The following is a 21,663-nucleotide window of genomic DNA, read 5'->3' as shown; positions in this document are numbered from 1 at the left end:
AAATAAAAACCAATTGCATTATTGCAATCCGGATGTGAATTACTTGTATATTCTTTGAAAGCATTTAAAGCCATAATTAACACTAAATGGCTAATCACTTACCACGGCATGTAATATATATTTCTTAAACCAGAAATGTAGACATTGATGTTAGTTACTTACGTTCTGGACTTATTGGTTTAATTTCGGAGATGATATAATATCCACTTAGGTTACAAGTGTTCGTATGACATAGATTGTTTTACTTTCGTTTTTGATTAAATTTAGCAGGAACTAAAATCCAATAAAATATTATTATTCATTGTCTTAGTCATAGATAAATTTAACGCTGAAGGATAATAACATGAAGAAGTGAAGAACTAAAAGTAAGTTGCAATTATCTCTTTTCGTTTTTATTATTATGAAGATATTTTCACATTTTTACTAGACTAGATTCTAGTTATATGTTTGACACTTCACCAGATCTATCCACAGGTAACTTGGGGTCAAGAACTATAACAACCAGAAAATGTTGTGTTTTGAAAAAGCGCTTTATAATCGGTTCCATTGTTGTATTAGTACATAAATAGACAAGAAATGATATTACAAATGAAAATTAGACAATTTGATTATAACTTTAGTTTCTGACCCCATGAAGTAGACTACCTGTGAATCTATATATCCGGTAAATTATAACGATGACATTAATATGATTATTCCATTTTGCACGAATCCTGCTTAAAATTGGTAAATGTCAAAACTAGCGGTTTAATTTCAAATCAATGAAGGAAAACATAATTTATTTCCATTATGTGTTAGAATCTATAGTTCGATCACTTCATGGAAATATTTTTATTTCCATTATATCTTTAATATTTCACTTAAGTGGAAAATTGTTTTATTTCCATTATTTTTTCGTTTCCCGTAAGTAAAATAAAATATTTCTTTAATAATTTCACTTGAGAGGAAAACAATTTTAAAGTTGATCAAAAAATGAACTACATGTACAATGTAGTCTGTTTTCTATTCAATTCATGAGAGGTGTAGGCCTACTGTATAGTCAGCTGTAATATTGAATTTGAATCAGTTCTTATTTCAGTTAAGTGAAAAAGATTGTATCTTAAGATGAATAACAAACATTTCATTTAAGTGGAATTCTTTACATTTACATAATTCAAAGTTAATTAAAAAGTATTTCACTTAAACAAATTAAATTCAAAGCACATTTTACCTTAAGAGGAAATAGGATCTATCTTAAATGTAAGCAAGTATGCTGACCAGGCAATTGGTAGAACTAATTGATGACAGTTATGATTTTTTTGAGAGTAAACAAAACAAAAAAAAACAATACCCCAAAAAAAAACAATACCCAATATTGATCAATACTTTGATATTGAATTTGTATCACTTTGTTGTATGATTTGAATTTTAAATCTGTCATTATGTAGTACTTTAATCATTTATTTTTGATATTAATGATTTTCTTCAGAGGCCTTTTTATTTTACTGACCTGTGATAAACCTTCAAATTATTATGAAATGTGTAAGTCGTTAAGGTATGATAATACTTTGTATACTTACTACTGCATGTTACATAACAGTGAACATGGCATTTCATCGGTCATTGATGCATTTTCATCCCTTTCATGAAGAAATTGGTAAATTTTGAGATAGATTTTAGGGAGTCAACTGCAAATTTTGGGAATTTGATTTTATTATGGAATGTTATTTTAAAAAATGGGACCCATTATTAGTTCCAAAAGCTTTTAGAAAAAGTCCCTGTATTAATCTGACAAACTCTATATGATAGTTTGATGAGCTGTATCTTGACATTGATACATTGTGTTTTAATTTATCCAAAGTGGCTGATTCTGGTCATTATGGAAATGATGGAATGGATGACGTACCCTCAGCCGATGCATCACCCTCTGTGATTACCAATCCATCAGATGACCAACCTTACCATTTGTCTGGCTCCAGTTCAGACATGCAAACATCAGGACTACAAGTCCAGCCTGCAGGTTCAAGTCTAAGGGTTGATGCCAATATCTCAAGATTGGAAACTCAAAGTGTTTCTGATGAAACTTGCAAAGCAGATCTCTGAGGACGAATTGGATGAAATGAAATTATTGATGAAAGGTATCGTACATCATTATATTGCTTGTCACTTTTTGCAGATTTTTAACAATTTATAATTTTTCAGGTCAGCTGATGCAAAGACTCTAATGGCGGGGGCCTATTCTAATTACCGTTCATCCCTAAAAACATTTACCACTTCTTCAATATAACCAAGAGGCCTAGGACCAATAATATTGTGCCAGTAGCATGCTGGAATGAAGAGTTACCAAAATGGTTTAAATGAATGATCTTTTTCTCTGCTCCCTTGAAAGACCGTTATCATCTCTGAATGAATAACCATATCATGTGCTAGGGAATATATGTTACTTTTTCCACATTAGTGACTGAATTGAAACAGTTTTTGGCTTTGTTTAGAGGTTTTTACTATTTCATAACTTTATTTATTAAAATATTATCTTCAAAGTATTTTGCATCAAGGACATGAATTATGTAAATATAAAAAAAAAAATTGAAATTTGGGAAAATGTTATTAAGATGTATGGGAGACGGACAATTCAATTTGTTATAAAGTGTATAATATTAAGCTTATTAAAAAATATATCACATAAAATGTCCGTCTTATTCTGTCTTATTCTGGAAATTTGAGGAATAACTAGAACTTGTGATTTTTACAGGTGAATGGGGAATGGGAAAGAGAGCGCTATCTGAAATAAAGACTGTCAAACAGTTTTTTATCCACATGATGGACATTGACTTTGTGGACCAGTTTAATCTATTACAACTCCAAAGCTTAGTCTGGCACATAGACAGAAAAGACTTGCATGTCCAATTCGTCAGCTTTGCTAGAGAGTACAACACACGCCCCCTACACTTCTTTTTACCTAACAAAAGACCAAGTAAGTGTTGTATTTATATAGAATCGCTGGCTGAATAATCTCTTCCAAAAAGGAATGATCCATGTTCTATTTTCACCTTTCTGATTTAAAAAAAAAATAAACAGTGTCTATTATAAAAATAGAATGTAAGAATACATTTGATATAATATAATATGTCGTTAAAAGTTAAACTAGTTCTTAATAGTTTGATCGAAAACAAAAAAAATCCTGATTTCTGCCCATAATGTCCGTTCAATTAATGGTATTGTTAGTAATAAATTTGAATAAAAGTTGAAATTAATCTGACTGAAGGGAATGGCCATATCATCTGTTCAATTACGGTATTGTTAGTAATTAATTTGAATCAAAGTTGAAATTTGTCTGACTTTAGGAAATGGCTATGTTTATGCCGACTTCCATATCGGTGGTAAACTGGAAACCACATCCAAGCAAGACCTTGAGATCCTGCGAGCAAACATCGCTGAGCGACTTTGTGTTCCTCCAAAATTCATTTTCATCAAAGGTATCGAGCCTCTGCATAGTTTGATTATAACACTGATGGTACCGGAATCTGCAGTATTAGCCCTGTTTGAACTCTCAGAGATTGAAAAGTCGACTCTACAGAGCCTGAGGGTTGACTCATTTGCAGTGGGTGACAAACGTGTAAAACTTGCAAGTAAGTGGTCATCATTTCTCATTGAGACATTTATAATAATGGTGCAAAAACAACAGGGGCAAAACTACATCCCTGCCTAGAACTTCAACAGGAATTTAACTAGTATAACAAGCTATATATGGGTCAACTGACTGAGCCAAAGGAGCATTCTCCATCAGCTGAGTGATGTTAACTGTATTTAACAGTTGTACAAGTCATTCTGACCACTTCTGTCTCCTTGTACACTACTTCCACAGTTATTCTTGAGGTTTCCAAATTAAATATCAATGAAGACTCCAAATGCCTCCACCATAATAGAACCGGGGTCTCTGGCATCATAAGTTTGGCTCTGCTGACTGAGCAAAGGTATCAGTGTACAGTAAAAATAAAATAAGGCACATGTTTTAGATATATAAACATAGCCAGTTAACCCTTTATACATATTACCTTTGATAAAGTATAATTATATATGTATTTGTAATCTATACAACATTTGCAATTCTAAAACAGCTCGGAAAGATAAGTAAACTTATTTTTTTTTATGTTTTTCAGACTAGTGAATACCATGGTAACCAATGAAAAAAAATATATATTGCAAAATTTCCTATTTCACCCAAAATGACACAATTCTCTAGACAGGTTTTTTTTTCTAAAACATATTTGAAATTAAATATCTCTATCCTAAAGACAGAATTAATCTTTATTGTTTCGACATATGTTGTACATTAAGTTTTCCACAATCTTACCTTGATCGGGAGACAGCATTATTCGCTGTAGGCAAAACTAAATTTCCTGTATAAATACCCTTTCGGAAAATCCGGAAATTTAAAATCTGGAACCAGTTTATTTATTTTAGTTTTAAAAAATGTGAAGCCTGTATGTACTACTTCATAATGAATATACCAATTATAGTGTACATTTCTTTTTCCAATTTTTATGCAATCATAATGCCGCAGTTATTTGCTTTACACTTTACACTTATAGTCCCCCAAGGCCATGGTGGCCGAGTGGTTAAGGTGTCCAGACACTATATCACTAGCCCTCCATCTCTGGGTTGCAAGTTTGAAATCTACGTGGGGCAGTTGCCAAGTACTGACTATAGGCCGGTGGTTTTTCTCCGGGTACTCCGGCTTTCCTCCACCTCCAAAACCTGGCACGTCCTTAAATGACCCTAGATGTGATTAGGATATTAAACAAAAAACAAACAAACAAGGCCCCCCCAGGGCTTATACCCAGTAAAAGATGGTAATGCTACGTATAACAGTATAGCCACACCAACCCACAATGGTATCAACTCTTCTTGTTATCCTTCTGAGGTAACTTTCTAGAGATGTTATTGATATAATGAGCCACACTTGTATGCAATACTGTAATTATTTTTTCCCCCATATTTAAATATCTTTTTATCTTATTCCCCTAAATCTTACCTTGATTCATATACTGGAACATACAACATACATGTACATGGTAGAAACTTGATCGTGGGCTGCAGAATACCGTAATTTACCTTGCTTTGTTTTATTTTGATTTTAGATCTAAAATTTGAAAAGGCAGCCACTCTAAGTGAAAAAGAAGAAATACAACGTATGTTAGAGAAAAAAGAGATTCTAACGTCAGAACTAGACAGAAGTCAGGCGCGGCTAATAGAGCGAAGTAAAGCACTATCATCATCACGAGAAGAACTAGCCAAGGTCAAGGTCACAACAGACCAGCTGAAAATGGCCAATGACCGTGCCATGATGATTCTGGCCACGCTTGTTTACCAGGACTTGGCTCTTAAATCTGGCCCTGTTGATTCTCTATGTAGACTCAGCATCAGCACATATTTCAAATTTTGTCTGAAACAATTTCATTCCCGATTCCCAGAGGCTGCAAAACATATAGGCGATTTACTGGAAGCAAATACTTTGGTTGTACGGAAAACAGAGAGAGACTTATTGAGAAATTATGTAGAACGGCTACAGATTCATCAGCTAGCTCTGGAACACAGATGTCAGACGGTCCAGCCTGCTTACACACTCACAGACATTTTATTCCAACAGCCCTCTGAGTCTGTTAGACAACAGTTCCTCAACACCAGAAGTCAACCGCGAGATTCCTCGACCTACAACTTGGGTGAGCACGGATGATAAAGATATAACAACTCCAACTAGGAAGAAACTTATTCATCGAAGGGCAGATAGAAGGGAAGATAAAAAGTCAGGTTGGTACATGAAAACTTTTGAGAATTATCCAGCTGTAAGATTATTAAGATATGCAATCTAAGATTTACAGGAAGAAATGTTAACACAATTTCCCCCTTTTTTTTTGTTTGGCTCACTTACCCAAAGAAGCAAGTGGACTTTTACCATTTTGTGGAATGGCCATTGTCTGTTTGTCCATAATATTGGTACATGTCTACATTTTCCTATGAATGTCTTTTCTCAACCAAGAGGGTCAGAGTCACAATATGGGCCCAATAGCATGCTACAGTTATGACAATGTACCCGTCCATAGATCCTGTATAGTGGAAAGGTGGAAGCATTAAGATCTGGTATGACCAGCTCAATCACCAGACATTTCTATTGTTGAGAATAATTGAAATGCTCGTGCTCTACTAATGTACATAAGATTCATATTACTTAGAATATTTGGCTCAAAATTAAAATGCTCATGCTCTACCAACATGTACATAACATTCATAATACTGAGAATATTTGGCTCAAAATTAAAATGGAACTACAAAAATATAAACAATCTAATATTTTAATAGTTCACTAAAACTATGTAAAATTAGAAATTGATAATTATACACCTAAGAAGATTCAAACAAAAACGAAATGAAAGTAGACGGTTAGAAAAGTAATCTTTATCTAAATTACTACAATTGTAAAACAAGTTATGTCAACTTATGTATCGACCATTTCTCTGGAGGAAACACCTTATCATGTCTGATTCAGGAAACCCATGTATTGGGGGCAGGTGACCACACACCTTATCATGTCTGATTCAGGAAACCCATGTATTGGGGGGGCAGGTGACCACACCCCTTATCATGTCTGATTCAGGAAACCCTTGTATTGGGGGCAGGTGACCACACACCTTATCATGTCTGATTCAGGAAACCCTTGTATTGGGGGCAGGTGACCTCACACCTTATCATGTCTGATTCAGGAAACCCATGTATTGGGGGCAGGTGACCACACACCTTATCATGTCTGATTCAGGAAACCCATGTATTGGGGGCAGGTGACCTCACACCTTATCATGTCTGATTCAGGAAACCCTTGTATTGGGGGCAGGTGACTACACACCTTATCATGTCTGATTCAGGAAACCCATGTATTGGGGGCAGGTGACCACACACCTTATCATGTCTGATTCAGGAAACCCATGTATTGGGGGCAGGTGACTACACACCTTATCATGTCTGATTCAGGAAACCCATGTATTGGGGCAGGTGACCACACACCTTATCATGTCTGATTCAGGAAACCCATGTATTGGGGGCAGGTGACCTCACACCTTATCATGTCTGATTCAGGAAACCCATGTATTGGGGGCAGGTGACCACACACCTTATCATATCTGATTCAGGAAACCCTTGTATTGGGGGCAGGTGACCACACACCTTATCATGTCTGATTCAGGAAACCCATGTATTGGGGGCAGGTGACTACACACCTTATCATGTCTGATTCAGGAAACCCATGTATTGGGGGCAGGTGACCTCACACCTTATCATGTCTGATTCAGGAAACCCTTGTATTGGGGGCAGGTGACCACACACCTTATCATATCTGATTCAGGAAACCCTTGTATTGGGGGCAGGTGACCACACACCTTATCATGTCTGATTCAGGAATCAATAATCAGGAACCTTTTAAACATGAAAGATGAGGCAGAGTGCACTACTGCTTTTGTAGAATCCTCACCAATTGAAAATAATTTACAATACTTTACAGGTCTTTTGTCAAAAGAATTAACTTTTTAGCTCACCTGGTCCGAAGGACCAAGGTGAGCTTATGCCATACCGTGGCGTCTGTCGTCCGTCGTCCATCCGTCCGTCAACAATTGACTTCTTCTTCATAACCACAGATCGGAATTTGACCAAATTGGTCAAAAGCATCCCTATGGGGTGGGGACTCAAAATTGTACAAATGGTGAGGCTAACCCCCCAGGGGTCTTAGGGGCGGGGCCAAAAGGGGTCAATTTGGCTAAATTGATATAAACGACTTCTTCTCTGAAACTAAGCAATGGATACTGCTCATATTTGCCTGGTAGCATCCCCTTGGGGTAGGGATTCAAAATTGTACAAATGGTGGGGCTGACCCCCTGGGGGCTGAGGGGCGGGGCCAAACATGGTCAATTTGGCTAAATTGATATAAACAACTTCTTCTCTGAAACTCATCAATGGATATCGCTCATATTTTCCTGGTAGCACCCCCATGGGATAAGGATTCAAAATTGTACAAATGACGGGGCCGACCCTCCTGGGGGCTGAGGGGCGGGGCTAAAAGGGGCCAGTTTGGCTAAATTGATATAAACAACTTCTTCTCTGAAACTAAGCAATGGATATCGCTCATATTCGCCTGGTAGCATCCTCTTGAGGTAGGGATTAAAAATTGTACAAATGTTGGGGCTGAACCCCCCAGGGGGCTGAGAGGCGGGGCCAAACATGGTCAATTTGGTTAAATTGATATAAACAACTTCTCCTCTGAAACTACTCCTCTGAAACTAAGCAATGGATATCGCTCATATTAGCCTTGTAGCATCCTCTTGAGGTAGGGATTAAAAGTTGTACAAATGACGGGGCTGACCCCCCCGGGGGGCTGAGGGGCGGGGCCAAACGGGGTCAATTTGGCTTAATTGATATAAACAACTTCTTCTCTGAAACTCAGCAATGGATATCGCTCATCTTAGCCTGGTAGCATCCCCTTGGGGTAGGGATTCAAAATAGTACAAATGTTGGGACTGACCTCCCCGGGGGGCTGAGGAGCGGGGCCAAACGGGGTCAATTTGGCTAAATTGATATAAACAACTTCTTCTCTGAAACTGAGCAATGGATATCGCTCATATTCGCCTGGTAGCATCCCCTTGGGGTAGGGATTCAAAATAGTACAATTGTTGGGGCTGACCCCCCGGGGGGCTGAGGGATGGGGGCCAAACGGGGTCAATTTGGCTAAATTTATATAAACAACTTCTCTGAAACTAAGCAATGGATATCGTTCATATTTGCCTGGTAGCATCCCCTTGGGGTAGGGATTCAAAATAGTACAAATATTGGGGCTGACCCCCCAGGGGCTGAGGGGCGGGGCTAAAAGGGGTCAATTTGGGTAAATTAATATAAACAACTTCTTCTCTGAAACTGAGCAATGGATATCGCTCATATTCGCCTGGTAGCATCCTCTTGAGGTAGGGATTAAAAATTGTACAAATGTTGGGGCTGACCCCCCCAGGGGGCTGAGAGGCGGGGCCAAACATGGTCAATTTGGTTAAATTGATATAAACAACTTCTCCTCTGAAACTACTCCTCTGAAACTGAGCAATGGATATCGCTCATATTAGCCTTATAGCATCCTCTTGAGGTAGGGATTAAAAGTTGTACAAATGACAGGGCTGACCCCCCGGGGGGCTGAGGGGCGGGGCCAAACGGGGTCAATTTGGCTTAATTGATATAAACAACTTCTTCTCTGAAACTCAACAATGGATATCGCTCATATTCGCCTGGCAGCATCCCCTTGGGATAGGGATTCAAAATAGTATAAATGTTGGGACTGACCTCCCCGGGGGGCTGAGGAGCGGGGCCAAACGGGGTCAATTTGGCTAAATTTATATAAACAACTTCTCTGAAACTAAGCAATGGATATTGCTCATATTCGCCTGGTAGCATCCCCTTGGGGTAGGGATTCAAAATTGTACAAATGTTGGGGCTGACCCCCCTGGGGGGCTGAGGGGCGGGGCTAAAAGGGGCCAGTTTGGCTAAATTTATATAAACAACTTCTTCTCTGAATCTAAGCAATGGATATCGCTCATATTCGCCTGGTAGCACACCCTTGGGGTAGGGATTCAAAATTGTACAAATGGTGGGGTTGACCCCCCGGGGGGCTGACGGGCGGGGCCAAAAGGGATCAATTTGGCTAAATTGACATTTTGAGAATTTCAATAAAAGCAATGTTCATGTACCCATATAAAATGCCTATGATATATTGACATAGCAATGCCAGTGACAAATATACTTATAAGCATCATTCTTGTTTCATATCTCATGAAACCAGGTGAGCGATACAGGCCCTCTGGGCCTCCTGTTTCTTTTGTTGAAATTATCCTGATGATGATTAATGTAATTCTTTGCAGTATCACATCCCTACTACAGTGCTCTAAAGGAAGTTTCCCTGAAACTCAAGGAAGCTCACAAGGAGAAGCTCAAAGGCAATATAAGCTTTAACAAAATAGAGCTAATGGAGATCTCCAGGCACCCAGAGAAATTTTTACAAATTCTGTTTGAAAATGAAATGGGTGAGATACCTGCTGATCCGTGTAAGTATCGGTGGTATTTAAATTATACAGTTGATATTAGATAGATTTAACGAACAGTACGTACAGGCTTGTAAATTTGGATATACACTATCTCGTGAAAATTCCTGGAATTTAGCGTGCAAGTAGAGTCAAACTTCGTTATAACGATATTTAACTGGAAGGCACTGATCTATGCTGTCAGTAAAATTTCAGGAACAGTGAAGATTCTCTTCAAATACTGAAAATGTTCGTATCTTGGAATACTTAATTTATATAGGCACAAAACTTATTTAAACAGATTAGCACAATGATAAATTGGCACTTATGATAATTGCGATAGGAAACTAAATGTAAGAAACTTCAATTAACGCAATCATAATTTAATTAGCGGAATGCTTGCAAAGCGAAAGCTGCTAAAATAAGATCACCACTAAAATATACTGTATAATACTTTAGATTTAATATAAACTCAAAAATTTTTTAATGACTCCACTGACTTCAAGATAACTAAGTTTGACTGTATTGTTACACTTTCAGCAACATCCTATATACAGAGGAGCCCACTTATTTGCATGTATACATGTATATACAAATGTATGTGAAAGTCAGTATTCTCCATCTGTCAATCTGTCCATCCAGTGTGATTTTTTTTCTTTTCCTCTCTCTGTTGAAGTTAGGTTGGCTTTGTAATCATGAAATGTTGCGTTTCACTGGAAAGCATTTATTCAAATGTCTTGAAAAAAGTATCTTGGTCATTTCTTAGCCACAGGGACGCTCATTCTCATTCTCATTCTCCATTCTCATCCCACATTCCATGCATATGATATATTATAAGGACCATGAGTTTGGAATATTTATATTTATGTGCATGGTTTTTTTCATCTTTATTGACCTTCAGTAAATTTTTTTTTACTGATATTTTGTTATCTTGAGGAAAACATGATAGCAGGTATGATTGGTGGCTCATGTTCACAATCCAAAGTATGATTGGTGGCCCATGATCACAATCCGCAATATCACTGGTTACCCATGTTTACAATCCGAAGTATGACTGTTGACTCATTTTCACAATCCGAAATATGAGTGGTGGCCCATGTTCATAATCCGAAGTATGACTATACTTTTTATCTCTTGAAAAAATTGCTATTTTAAAAGTTTTAATATGTAAATTGGAGAATGCAAGGTATTTGTTATTTTTATTGTAAGATATATGTACATTTTAATTTCATTGGTAGTTATGCTTTTCAACTACAATTTGATAAATATTTTGTTTTGTATTATTTTATGTTTTTTTTTTTTATTTTGTTAGGTGAACATGTCCTGAAAAAACTTGGAATAATAGGAGACAAAGATTTACATATGTCTGCCAGCAAACTTTTATCGAAACGTCAAAAAGATTTGAAATTAGAAATAGATACTCCTGGCCCTTCTGGTCAAGAGAAGAACTCTGATGTCTTTGGCAAATCTTTCTATAGATCTTTTACCCCAGAAAGACCGACTTATCCATCTTTAGATCTCAGCCAAACACCACATACTACCCAAAGAATGGAACAAAGGGGAGGTAAATCTGATAAAGAGGAAATCCATGGTATACATAAAAGTGCCAGCGAATCAGCTTTAAGACGTCATGACTCAAATGAGGACATGCAAGGGAAGCTAGATAAACTGTTGTCTGAGGTTGAGCGGCTAAAAATGATGATCCAAAAACAGCATATGTATCAGTCTCCTGTCGGAGCAAGACCGTATATGTTTCCGATGACTTCTCCGACAGATTTCAGTTTACCGGAATATTAAAAATCTGTTTCTGATGACTTCTCCAACAGATAACAGCTTACCGGAATATTAAAAATCTGTTTCCGATGACTTCTCTGAAAGATTACAGCTTACCAGAATATCAAAAATCTTTTTCCAATGACTTCTCCAACAGATTACAGCTAACCGGAATATTAAAAATGTGTTTCCGATGACTTCTCCCAAATTACAGATTACAGCTTACCGGAATATTAAAAATCTGTTTCCGATGACTTCTCTGAAAGATTACAGCTTACCAGAATATTGAAAATCTGTTTCCGATGACTTCTCTGAAAGATTACAGCTTACCAGAATATCAAAAATCTGTTTCCGATGACTTCTCTGAAAGATTACAGCTTACCAGAATATTGAAAATCTGTTTCCGATGACTTCTCTGAAAGATTACAGCTTACCAGAATATCAAAAATCTGTTTCCGATGACTTCTCCAACAGGTTACAGCTAACCGGAATATTAAAAATCTGTTTCCGATGACTTCTCCCAAATTACAGATTACAGCTTACTGGAATAGAAAAAGAAAAGATCTTTCCTGTGAAATTTTACGAAGTGAAATCTTTTTCCTAAATCTCGTGCCTTGATCTAAATTAAATGATGGTTCCTGGAACAATAAGTTATGTGAATGATGTAAAAACTATAGCCAGAGGCAGAATCATCATTATTTCAGAAACCTCCAAATTGAGAGCAAAATTATGTAGTAGAGATATTTCGAGTTCCAGATTTACAAACTGGATTACCTTAGATCTAGCTCAATAGAAATCTGTACACTTGAGAGAGGCAAGTGTTGTTACAATATTTCATTTGCTCAAACATGTACCAGACCTAAGTGTATGATATGGTATCATGAATATATATTGCACAGGTTGAATTTATTTATACAAGATTTTATTTTTAAACATATTGTATATTTTATGTGGTGATATTATGTATTATAATTGTTATCAGTTCCTGGTAAAATGTTCATTATATCTAATCCAACCACACTGATAACAGTTATCATTCATGATGTGCATGTTGCATATACATTACATTATCTGCTCACCTGCCACTTGGGCATGTGAACTTCTGACGTGATGCAGCATCCCTCGTCTGTCAGTCTGTTAGTGGGGCATCAACATTTCCCAATTATTCAACTTCTACTCAGTAACCAAGAGGTCAAAGGTCATCTAATTTGGCCAATCTCTCAAAGAGTGCATTGCAGCTCCCTCTATGACCCCTCTGTGAATGCCTCACAGACTAATACACCTGACCTCTAGTTCATGTACAAATGTATCTATATCGAAAGAAAATGACAGCACCCATGTAGAATTGTAACCTCTGATTCAAATAGTTACTATAAAAGGCATGAAATGTGTCAAAAATTTTAAACAACCTATAATATTCTCAATAACCAAGGGGCCCAAGGTCAAGATATTGAACCAGTAGCATGATAGGATGAAGGGCTATCAAGTTTGTTTAAATATATCTTTCAAGGTCACATGGGTCAAATGTGTTAAAAGTCTTTAAGCAACTTCTTCTCAATAACCAAATGACCAATAGTCATGATGTTTGGCCTCTATAGCCTGCTGGAATGAAGGACTACCAAGAGAGTTCAAATGAATGACCATGAGTGACCTTCAAGGTCACAGTGGTCAAATGTGTTAAAATCTTTAAGCAACTTCTTCTCAAAAAGGACTATCAAGAGCTTTTAAATGAATGACCTTGACTTACCTTCAAGGTCACACAGATCAAATGTGTTAAAATCTTTAAATGGCATCATCTAAATAATCAAGAGGCCCATGGTCAACATATTTGAGCAACCAAGTTTGTTCAATAAAATTACCTTGACCTAACTACAAGGTCATGGAGATCAAATGTGTTAGTATGGTTATGATCAGCTAAGCATCTACATAACTAATCATGAGTAGATCATAGTTGCTACATGTATATAATTATAGTAGCAGGTGAGTGATACAGGCTCTTTGGGTCTCTTGTATAATACTAGCTTAATAAATATGACATGGAGCTGCTATTAAAAGAATTACAATCAAGTAAGATAACCCTATGATATCCATTGTGATACATATACATCAATTTATCATTATTGTTTGTTCGATAAAAAAGCTTAGATAAGCAACACGGTACATGTACATGTATATTATTCAAGGGAAATAAATCTTGTAATAGGTAATGTTACTGTTAATAGTTTGCGAAGAAGATTATGTTTCCTTTGCTAAGACTTTTATTGTAATGAACAGAATTTTGATCGTTTTTATTCAGTCAAGTGCCTCAACTTTACATATCTTTGACATTTTATTTTGATTCCAGTTCCTATAAAAATGGACTTATTTATAAAATCTCATATTTGATGAATAATGGAAATATTCAATTGAGATTTATATCAGCTGATGAAATCATAGCTCAACTCTATCCATTTGTGGAATGTTTTGATCAGCTGATGTCTGTTTATCATGAGCTAGCTGTTGCTTAAAACTTCTTGATTTCTTGATCTTTACATATCTTTGACATTTTATTTTGATTCCAGTTCCTATAATGATGGACTTCTTTATAAAATCTCATATTTGATGAATAATGGAAATATTCAATTGAGATTTATATCAGCTGATGAAATCATAGCTCAACTCTATCCATTTGTGGAATGTTTTGATCAGCTGATGTCTGTTTATCATGAGCTGTTGTTTAAAACTTCTTGATTTCTTAATCTTGTAGTAATGGATTTTATTATCAGAGACCACCAATCAAAACTTTAGATAAGACAATTAAGTTACTTTATGTGTTTAGAGAACAGTTTTTAGTTCTCTGAACTATGTACATTCTTACCTTCTGTGTTTAGAGAACAGTTTTTAGTTCTCTGAAATCTGTACATTCTTATATTGTGTGTTAGGAGACCAGTTTTTTGGTCTCTAAACTATGTACATTTGTGTACATGTCTGTGTTAAATAATGCCACTTTACATATATTGTTGTTTTTTTTTGCTTATTTGGGTTTTATGTTTGTCAACATAAAATGACATTATTATTATACATTTTATATGTGATCAGAAAATTTTTGAAACATTAAGTAAAACTAAAAATTAGGTAATAAAGTTCCCTGAATTAGGGCGAGAGAACCAACGTCCTGATTGTGGTAAGACGGTAACGGTACGTTATAGGAATCTTCGATGGATACCAAACAGTATTCGCTAGACCTCCATCAGGTTCAGTAGGTATAATAAATAATGAGGATGGAGCATCAACATTCGGATTCCGTAGTTTTATTAGCAGGTTGACATGTTTCGGCTAGCTAGGCTAGCCGTCATCAGAACCTAGGCTCGAAGCCTAGCTAGCCGAAACATGTCAACCTGCTAATAAAACTACGGAATCCAGATGTTGATGCTCCATCCTCATTATTTAAAAATTAGGTAAGTTTTATTTTAAAGATAATGTTTTAAATTCAATGCTCTGAGAAATGTGAATACGCTAGAATTATCTATACATGTACATATAATAAAAACATAATCTCCTGTGTTGATGTAAAAAGATAGATTTAGATGAATATATGATTTTCAAGTAGTTATTTTAAAAACAGTATTTATTTCATTTTGACAAGTATTTATTATCTTGTCAAGTTTTATGCTAAATTAGATTATTTTATGTGGATAATTGGAAGAATGTTGCTTAATTAGAAAATAAGCAGAAAATTAGAAGAATCAAACCACTGCGTGATGTCCATATCTCTGACGAATCCTAGAGAGATAAAACAGCTGATGTTTCAGTTTGAAAAATATTGTTTTTTCTGTATACACTGTATCTATAACTTAATTCATATTTAATCATTGTTATTGCCTCCATTGTTTTTGATACAATCTGTTTAATCATAAGCTACATTGCACATACATATAATTTGGGGGATATTTGTAATGAATCACATATTTTGTGCTTTTAAATTAAGTGCCATACAATTCACACTAAGGTAATATTCTATAGGTTGTAAATCTAAGGTCTACAATCTTTTATTAAAATATCCAAATAAATGATTTTGTATTTTTCAGTATTACTATTTGTTTAGTGTTGAAACATAGAACGTAGAAACAATGACCATTGTGCGTTCCCCTCTTTTATTTGTCCAGGAAGTAATTGTTTCAGCTCCATTGTATGCAAATTCAACTCTTATGTTAAACATCATATCTATTGGTTCCATGTGCAAAATATGAAAACATTTTCAGAGATATTCTTTGTTGGTCTTAGCTATAGATGTTGTTAATCTTTGACAGGTCTTCAAAAGTACTTTGGGTGTTATTAACATCTTTCTAGAAATCAAATCATCATTTCTAAGAAATATGAATTGTTAAATGTATATAAAAAAGACATATCATTTTAAGGACTCATATAGCTAAATAGTACTAATGATTTTGTCCCCATAATTGCTTATGTCCGATCAAAGTTTGGTTTTTGCTACCTGAGAATTTTTTTATTGTTTTCTTAGGTTTAATGGCTATAAGAGCATATAGGTACTCAAAAGACAGTAACCTTGATACATGTATTTACAATGGAAGGGGGAACCCCAAACTTGGGAATTCCTGCCTTTTCACACCTGTTCTACTGTCTTTTTCTTTGCAGTAGGAGAGTATATTTTAGTTTTTCAGTACTTATGACATTACTCTTTATTCTCGTGTACAGAAAGTATGTATTCCGTATGTTAGTTACTCAAGCAGCTGATTTGCTGAATTCAAAAATTCAGTTGTGTAAACAGAGTTAAAATTTATTTTTAAATACATTTGCTTTTCATTCTTCGTTGGGTGGTTTTTTTCAAGAGACAAATTACCATTATTTTCTTAGAAATATGAACCTTCGGGTTAAAATTTTCTTTTAGGGAGTCAAACCAACTCTCAAAGGAACAACAAGTTTTACGTGATCGTTACAGTTATTGATGTTTTGTTGTTTTATATTTTTTTAAACAAAACAAACATTTATTACCCCAAATATGTAAACAGTAAACATTTGAAGGCTGCCAAGGTTGGGGGCCTTGGGGTCAGCCTTCAATATAAATCATTATTGATGTTTAATTGTTAATGTTTTGTCAAGTCTAAATCTACAACCAACAAGTGGTAAACACATAAAGAATTCTGTAGAATTTTGAGAAAGTAAAAAAATATCTTTTTAGCAAACATGCATAATCTTCTTTATATCCGGATCTGGGGAGCAGGTAATCAAACTCAAAACTAAAATCGCCTTTACTTCCTGTATTGGGTTTCTCTGCAAATGTGCCATTTTCTGGGGTTTCGTGGGAATGTGTCACTTCCTGTACTGGGATACTCTGGGTCTTAATGTGTCACTTCCTGTACGGGGAAACTCTTGGAATGTGTTACTTTCTGTACTGTAATACTCTGGGAAAATGTGTCACTTCCTGTACTGGAATACTCTGGGAATGTGTCACTTCCTGTACAGGGATACTCTGGAAATGTGTCACTTCCTGTACAGGGATACTCTGGGAATGTGTCACTTCCTGTACTGGGTACTCTGGGAATATGTCACTTCCTGTACAGGGATACTCTGGGAATGTGTCACTTCCTGTTTTGGGTTCTCTGAGAATGTGTTACTTCCTGTATTGGGGTTCTCTGAGAATGTGTTACTTCCTGCTCTTGGATACTCAGGGATGATGTCACTTCCTGCACTGGAATACTCTTGGAATGTGTCACTTCCTGTACAGGGATACTCTGGGAATGTGTCACTTCCTGTACTGGGATACTCTGGGAATATGTCACTTCCTGTACTGGAATACTCTGGCAATGTGTCACTTCCCGTATTGGGGTTCTCTGAGAATGTGTTACTTCCTGTATTTGGATAATCAGGGATGATGTCACTGATACTCAGGGAATATGCCACTTCCTGTACTGGGATACTCTGTGAATGTGTCACTTTCTGTACTGGGATACTCTGGGAATGTGTCACTTCCTGTACAGGGATACTCTGGGAATGTGTCACTTCCTGTACAGGGATACTCTGGGAATGTGCCACTTCCTGTACAGGGATACTCTGGTAATGTGCCACTTCCTGTACAGGGATACTCTGTAAATGTGCCACTTCCTGCACTGGGATACTCTGTGAATGTGTCACTTCCTTTTTAGGTCATCTGACCCAAAGGGTCCGGATGACCTATAGTCATCGTGCTTCGTCCTTCGTCGTCCGCCATGCGCCGTGCGCCGTCCGTAAACTTTTTCTTTCAAAACGCTACTCCTCCTTAACCCTTGGGTGGATTACTTCCAAATTTGGTTTGAAGCATCATTGGGGGAGGGCAATCATATTTTATATAAATGAGGCTGGTCTGACCCCTGGGGCCAGAAGGGCGGGGCCCCAAAAAGGGAACTTAGGTGAATATTGCTATAAAATCCTACTCCTCCTTTACCCTTGGGTGGATTACAACTAAATTTGGTGTGAAACATCATTGGGGGAGGGCGGTCATATTTTATATAAATGAAGTTGGTGTGACCCCTGGGGCCTGAGGGGCGGGGCCCCAAAAGGGGAACTTTGATGAAATTTTGCTATAAAATCCTACTCCTCCTTAACCCTTTAGTGGATTTCAACCAGATATGTTGTGAAACATCATTTGGGGAGGGCGGTCATATTTTATATAAATGAGGCTGGTGTGACCACTAGGGCCTGAGGGGCGGGGCCCCAAAAGGGGAACTTTGATGAAATTTTGCTATAAAATCCTACTCCTCCTTAACCCTTTAGTGGATTTCAACCAGATATGTTGTGAAACATCATTTGGGGAGGGCGGTCATATTTTATATAAATGAAGTTGGTGTGACCCCTGGGGCCTGAGGGGCGGGGCCCCAAATGGGGAACTTTGATGAAATTTTGCTATAAAATCCTACTCCTCCTTAACCCTTTAGTGGATTTCAACCAGATATGTTGTGAAACATCATTTGGGGAGGGCGGTCATATTTTATATAAATGAGGCTAGTGTGATCCCTGGGGCCTGAGGGGTGGGGCCCCAAATGGGGAACTTTGATGAAATTTTGCTATAAAATCCTACTCGTCCTTAACCCTTTGGTGGATTTCAACCAGATATTGTGTGAAACATCATTGGTGGAGGGTGGTCATATTTTATATAAATGAGGCTGGTGTGGCCCCTGGGGCCAGAGGGGCGGGGCCCCAAAAGGGGAACTTTGATGAAATTTTGCTATAAAATCCTATTCCTCCTAACACCCATAGTGAATTATTACCAAATTTGGTGTGAAACATCATTGGAGGAGGACAATCATATTTTATATAAATGAGGCTGGTTTGACCCCTAGGGCCAGAGGGGCGGGGCCCCAAAAGGGGAACTTTGGTGAATTTTTGCTATAAATCTACTTCTCTCTAACCCTTGGGTGGATTAATACGAAATATGGTGTGAAACATCCTTTGGGAAGGGTGGTCATATTTTATATAAACGAGGCTAGTGTGACCCCTGGGGCCTGAGGGGCAGGGCCCCAAAATGGGAACTTTGGTGAATATTTGCTGTTAAATCCTAATCCTCCCTAACCTTTTGGTGCATTACAACCAAATTTGATGTGAAACATATTAGGTGACGGCAATCATGTTTTTTAATGAGACAGGTTTGACCCCTGGGGAAAAAAAGATGGGGCAAAAGGAGTGCTTAGGTTAAACATTTCTTAAAAATGCAATTCCTCCTTAATGCCTTAATTGATTACAACCATATTTAGTATGAAACATCATTGGGGAAAGGCAATCCTAATTGATATAAATGAGTCTTGTCTGACCCATTGGGACAGAGGGGCATGCATGCCCCAAAAATGGGAACTTGGCTAAAATTTTGCTTTATGATGCTGCTCTTCCTGGACAAGCTAAATGGATAAAAACCAAATTTGATCTAAAACATAACTGGCTGCGATAAATAATTTATGGTAATAATGCTGGATTGGGGTGTGTGTCCCTGCTGTAAGTGTAAGTGTTTGTCAGATGACCGTTAAGGCCCATGGGCCTCTTGTTTGGATACCCTGGGATTATATATGCCACTTCCTGTATTGGGGTTTACACTTAATTTGCTTTGTAGCATTACTAAGAGTTATTTATCTTCTATAAAAACATCATAATTATGTATGATTATCAAATTTAGTTATTTACAACTTTGAAATGTAATTTCATATTGCTGTTTAAACAATCATTTCTATTGGCTGTTTGTAACATCGCTTTTGATTAGCTGATATAGCGGCGTAATAGATTCTGAGAGAAAAGTGTCCATCATTAAAAGTTGATTTTAATAGGGATTGTGTATTGTAGATTAAATTATAAGGATTTATATAATTTCAATATTATTTTTAATATTATTGAGACATAAGTAGTGCCATATATTGTAAGGTATTGTGTTCCGGTGATTCTAATGTCAAATACTTTTAATTAATGTATAATTCAGCAATGACCTAATTAAGACAGATTGTATTATTATATCGATTGTTAAATTGTCATCAAAAACATAGACGGGCAATCAAAGTGTATTACATTAATTGAAGTGAACAGATATTTAACAACAAGCTAGGTGTCTGTAATTAAGATCCAATAAATTTTTGTTTTGTTCCAATGTACATAAATGTAGCTTATGGGCACATGAATGTTTTCTTAAAAACTTTTTTATGTGGTTTCAAAACAAAAATGATATTGTTTTTAACTTGTTTTTCCAATTGTTCAACCAGCAACAACCAATATTTTTCATAATTATATGCAAAGGAAACAATGTATTTATTTGTTTGATTTCATTGTTTCATAAAGTGATGTGCCATACATGTATTTGATATTAGATTATCTCAATTTTGCAATTTTCCTTTAAATTTTATTTTCATAATACTTTTTTAGAATTTGAATATGATATCTTTTAGAATTTGAATATGAAATCATATATTATCCATGCAATTCTTTATCGAGTCCGTACCAGTTATGCTGATACATTGCCCTATCATGGAATAGAAGTATGACAATGAACATTATCTGTTAAGTTCTGCTGTAGCCTGTTTTTCCTCTGGCCTTGAAAACATTTTTAGACCGCGATGTTGAACACAGTGAATACAGGACGGAAGATGACATGGTGTCCTCCCTAAAAGCTGACAAGATTGACGAGACCGACGATGATACAGATGATGCAAACATCAACGAAACTGCCCCACCCCCATCCTGCTCAGCTGCGAGGGTAGCCCGAGTTTCCTATGGCCCTGACGCCATTGTCTGGTGTAGGAGCCCTACTGTGAGGGTAGCTATGGAAAATGTTATTGCCTATTTCAAATCAAAGGAAGAAACAACTGAAAGTGACGTGAAAATACTTAAATGACTTCGAATTTAAAATAATCCTAAAACTCAATCTACTTTAGACATGTACAAGGAAAATGTGAAAGTGTATAAACATGATGTAATGAGCATGCTTTGCTCCCCAGACTATGTACACAATGTATAATTAGAGTTACAATTATTTACGATTAATTGATTTATTACAAATTTGATCAACAAATGAAATAAATGTTAATACAATGAATTTTTTGAAATAAATAATTATTTGAATTATTTTGCGTCAGATGTTATTGATCACGTGCCATACAATCTCCAAGATAACTCACTCGGACTACCGTCGTACTAGACCCCCGTGGTACCGCCACCCTAGTTATACCGCCAAAATCGGCACTGGACAAAAGGTGGCACTATAACTGCGGAGGACTATATTTACTTTTTTCTTGCTTATTTTTATTGTATGCTGGGTTTTAGATCAGCTGACTTCTTGTTTAATTAGTTTGATATTGTC

General features: G+C 36.5%; 2 protein-coding genes across 2 annotated transcripts; one reads left to right on the top strand and one right to left on the bottom strand.

The window, feature by feature from the left end:
* The first annotated feature begins 251 nt into the window (after positions 1-251).
* On the top strand, positions 252-13,555 carry LOC117332695. The gene is made up of 7 exons (XM_033891696.1): positions 252-365; positions 1,841-2,117; positions 2,732-2,953; positions 3,324-3,608; positions 5,121-5,790; positions 9,924-10,106; positions 11,395-13,555. The coding sequence occupies exons 2-5, from the start codon at positions 2,018-2,020 to the stop codon at positions 5,714-5,716; spliced, it is 1,203 nt and encodes a 400-aa protein (XP_033747587.1). The 5' UTR covers positions 252-365; positions 1,841-2,017; the 3' UTR covers positions 5,717-5,790; positions 9,924-10,106; positions 11,395-13,555.
* Positions 13,556-17,369: 3,814 nt separating this feature from the next.
* LOC117332173 (phosphatase and actin regulator 4-A-like) lies at positions 17,370-19,935 on the bottom strand. Its single transcript, XM_033891058.1, has 2 exons — positions 19,876-19,935; positions 17,370-17,972 (listed from the first exon to the last, which is right to left on the bottom strand). The coding sequence occupies exons 1-2, from the start codon at positions 19,933-19,935 to the stop codon at positions 17,370-17,372; spliced, it is 663 nt and encodes a 220-aa protein (XP_033746949.1).
* Positions 19,936-21,663: the final 1,728 nt, after the last annotated feature.

The sequence above is a fragment of the Pecten maximus genome, chromosome 8, assembly GCF_902652985.1.
Source record: "Pecten maximus chromosome 8, xPecMax1.1, whole genome shotgun sequence".
NCBI classification, from domain to species: domain Eukaryota; kingdom Metazoa; phylum Mollusca; class Bivalvia; order Pectinida; family Pectinidae; genus Pecten; species Pecten maximus.
This window is presented reverse-complemented; position numbering and strand designations above follow the sequence as displayed.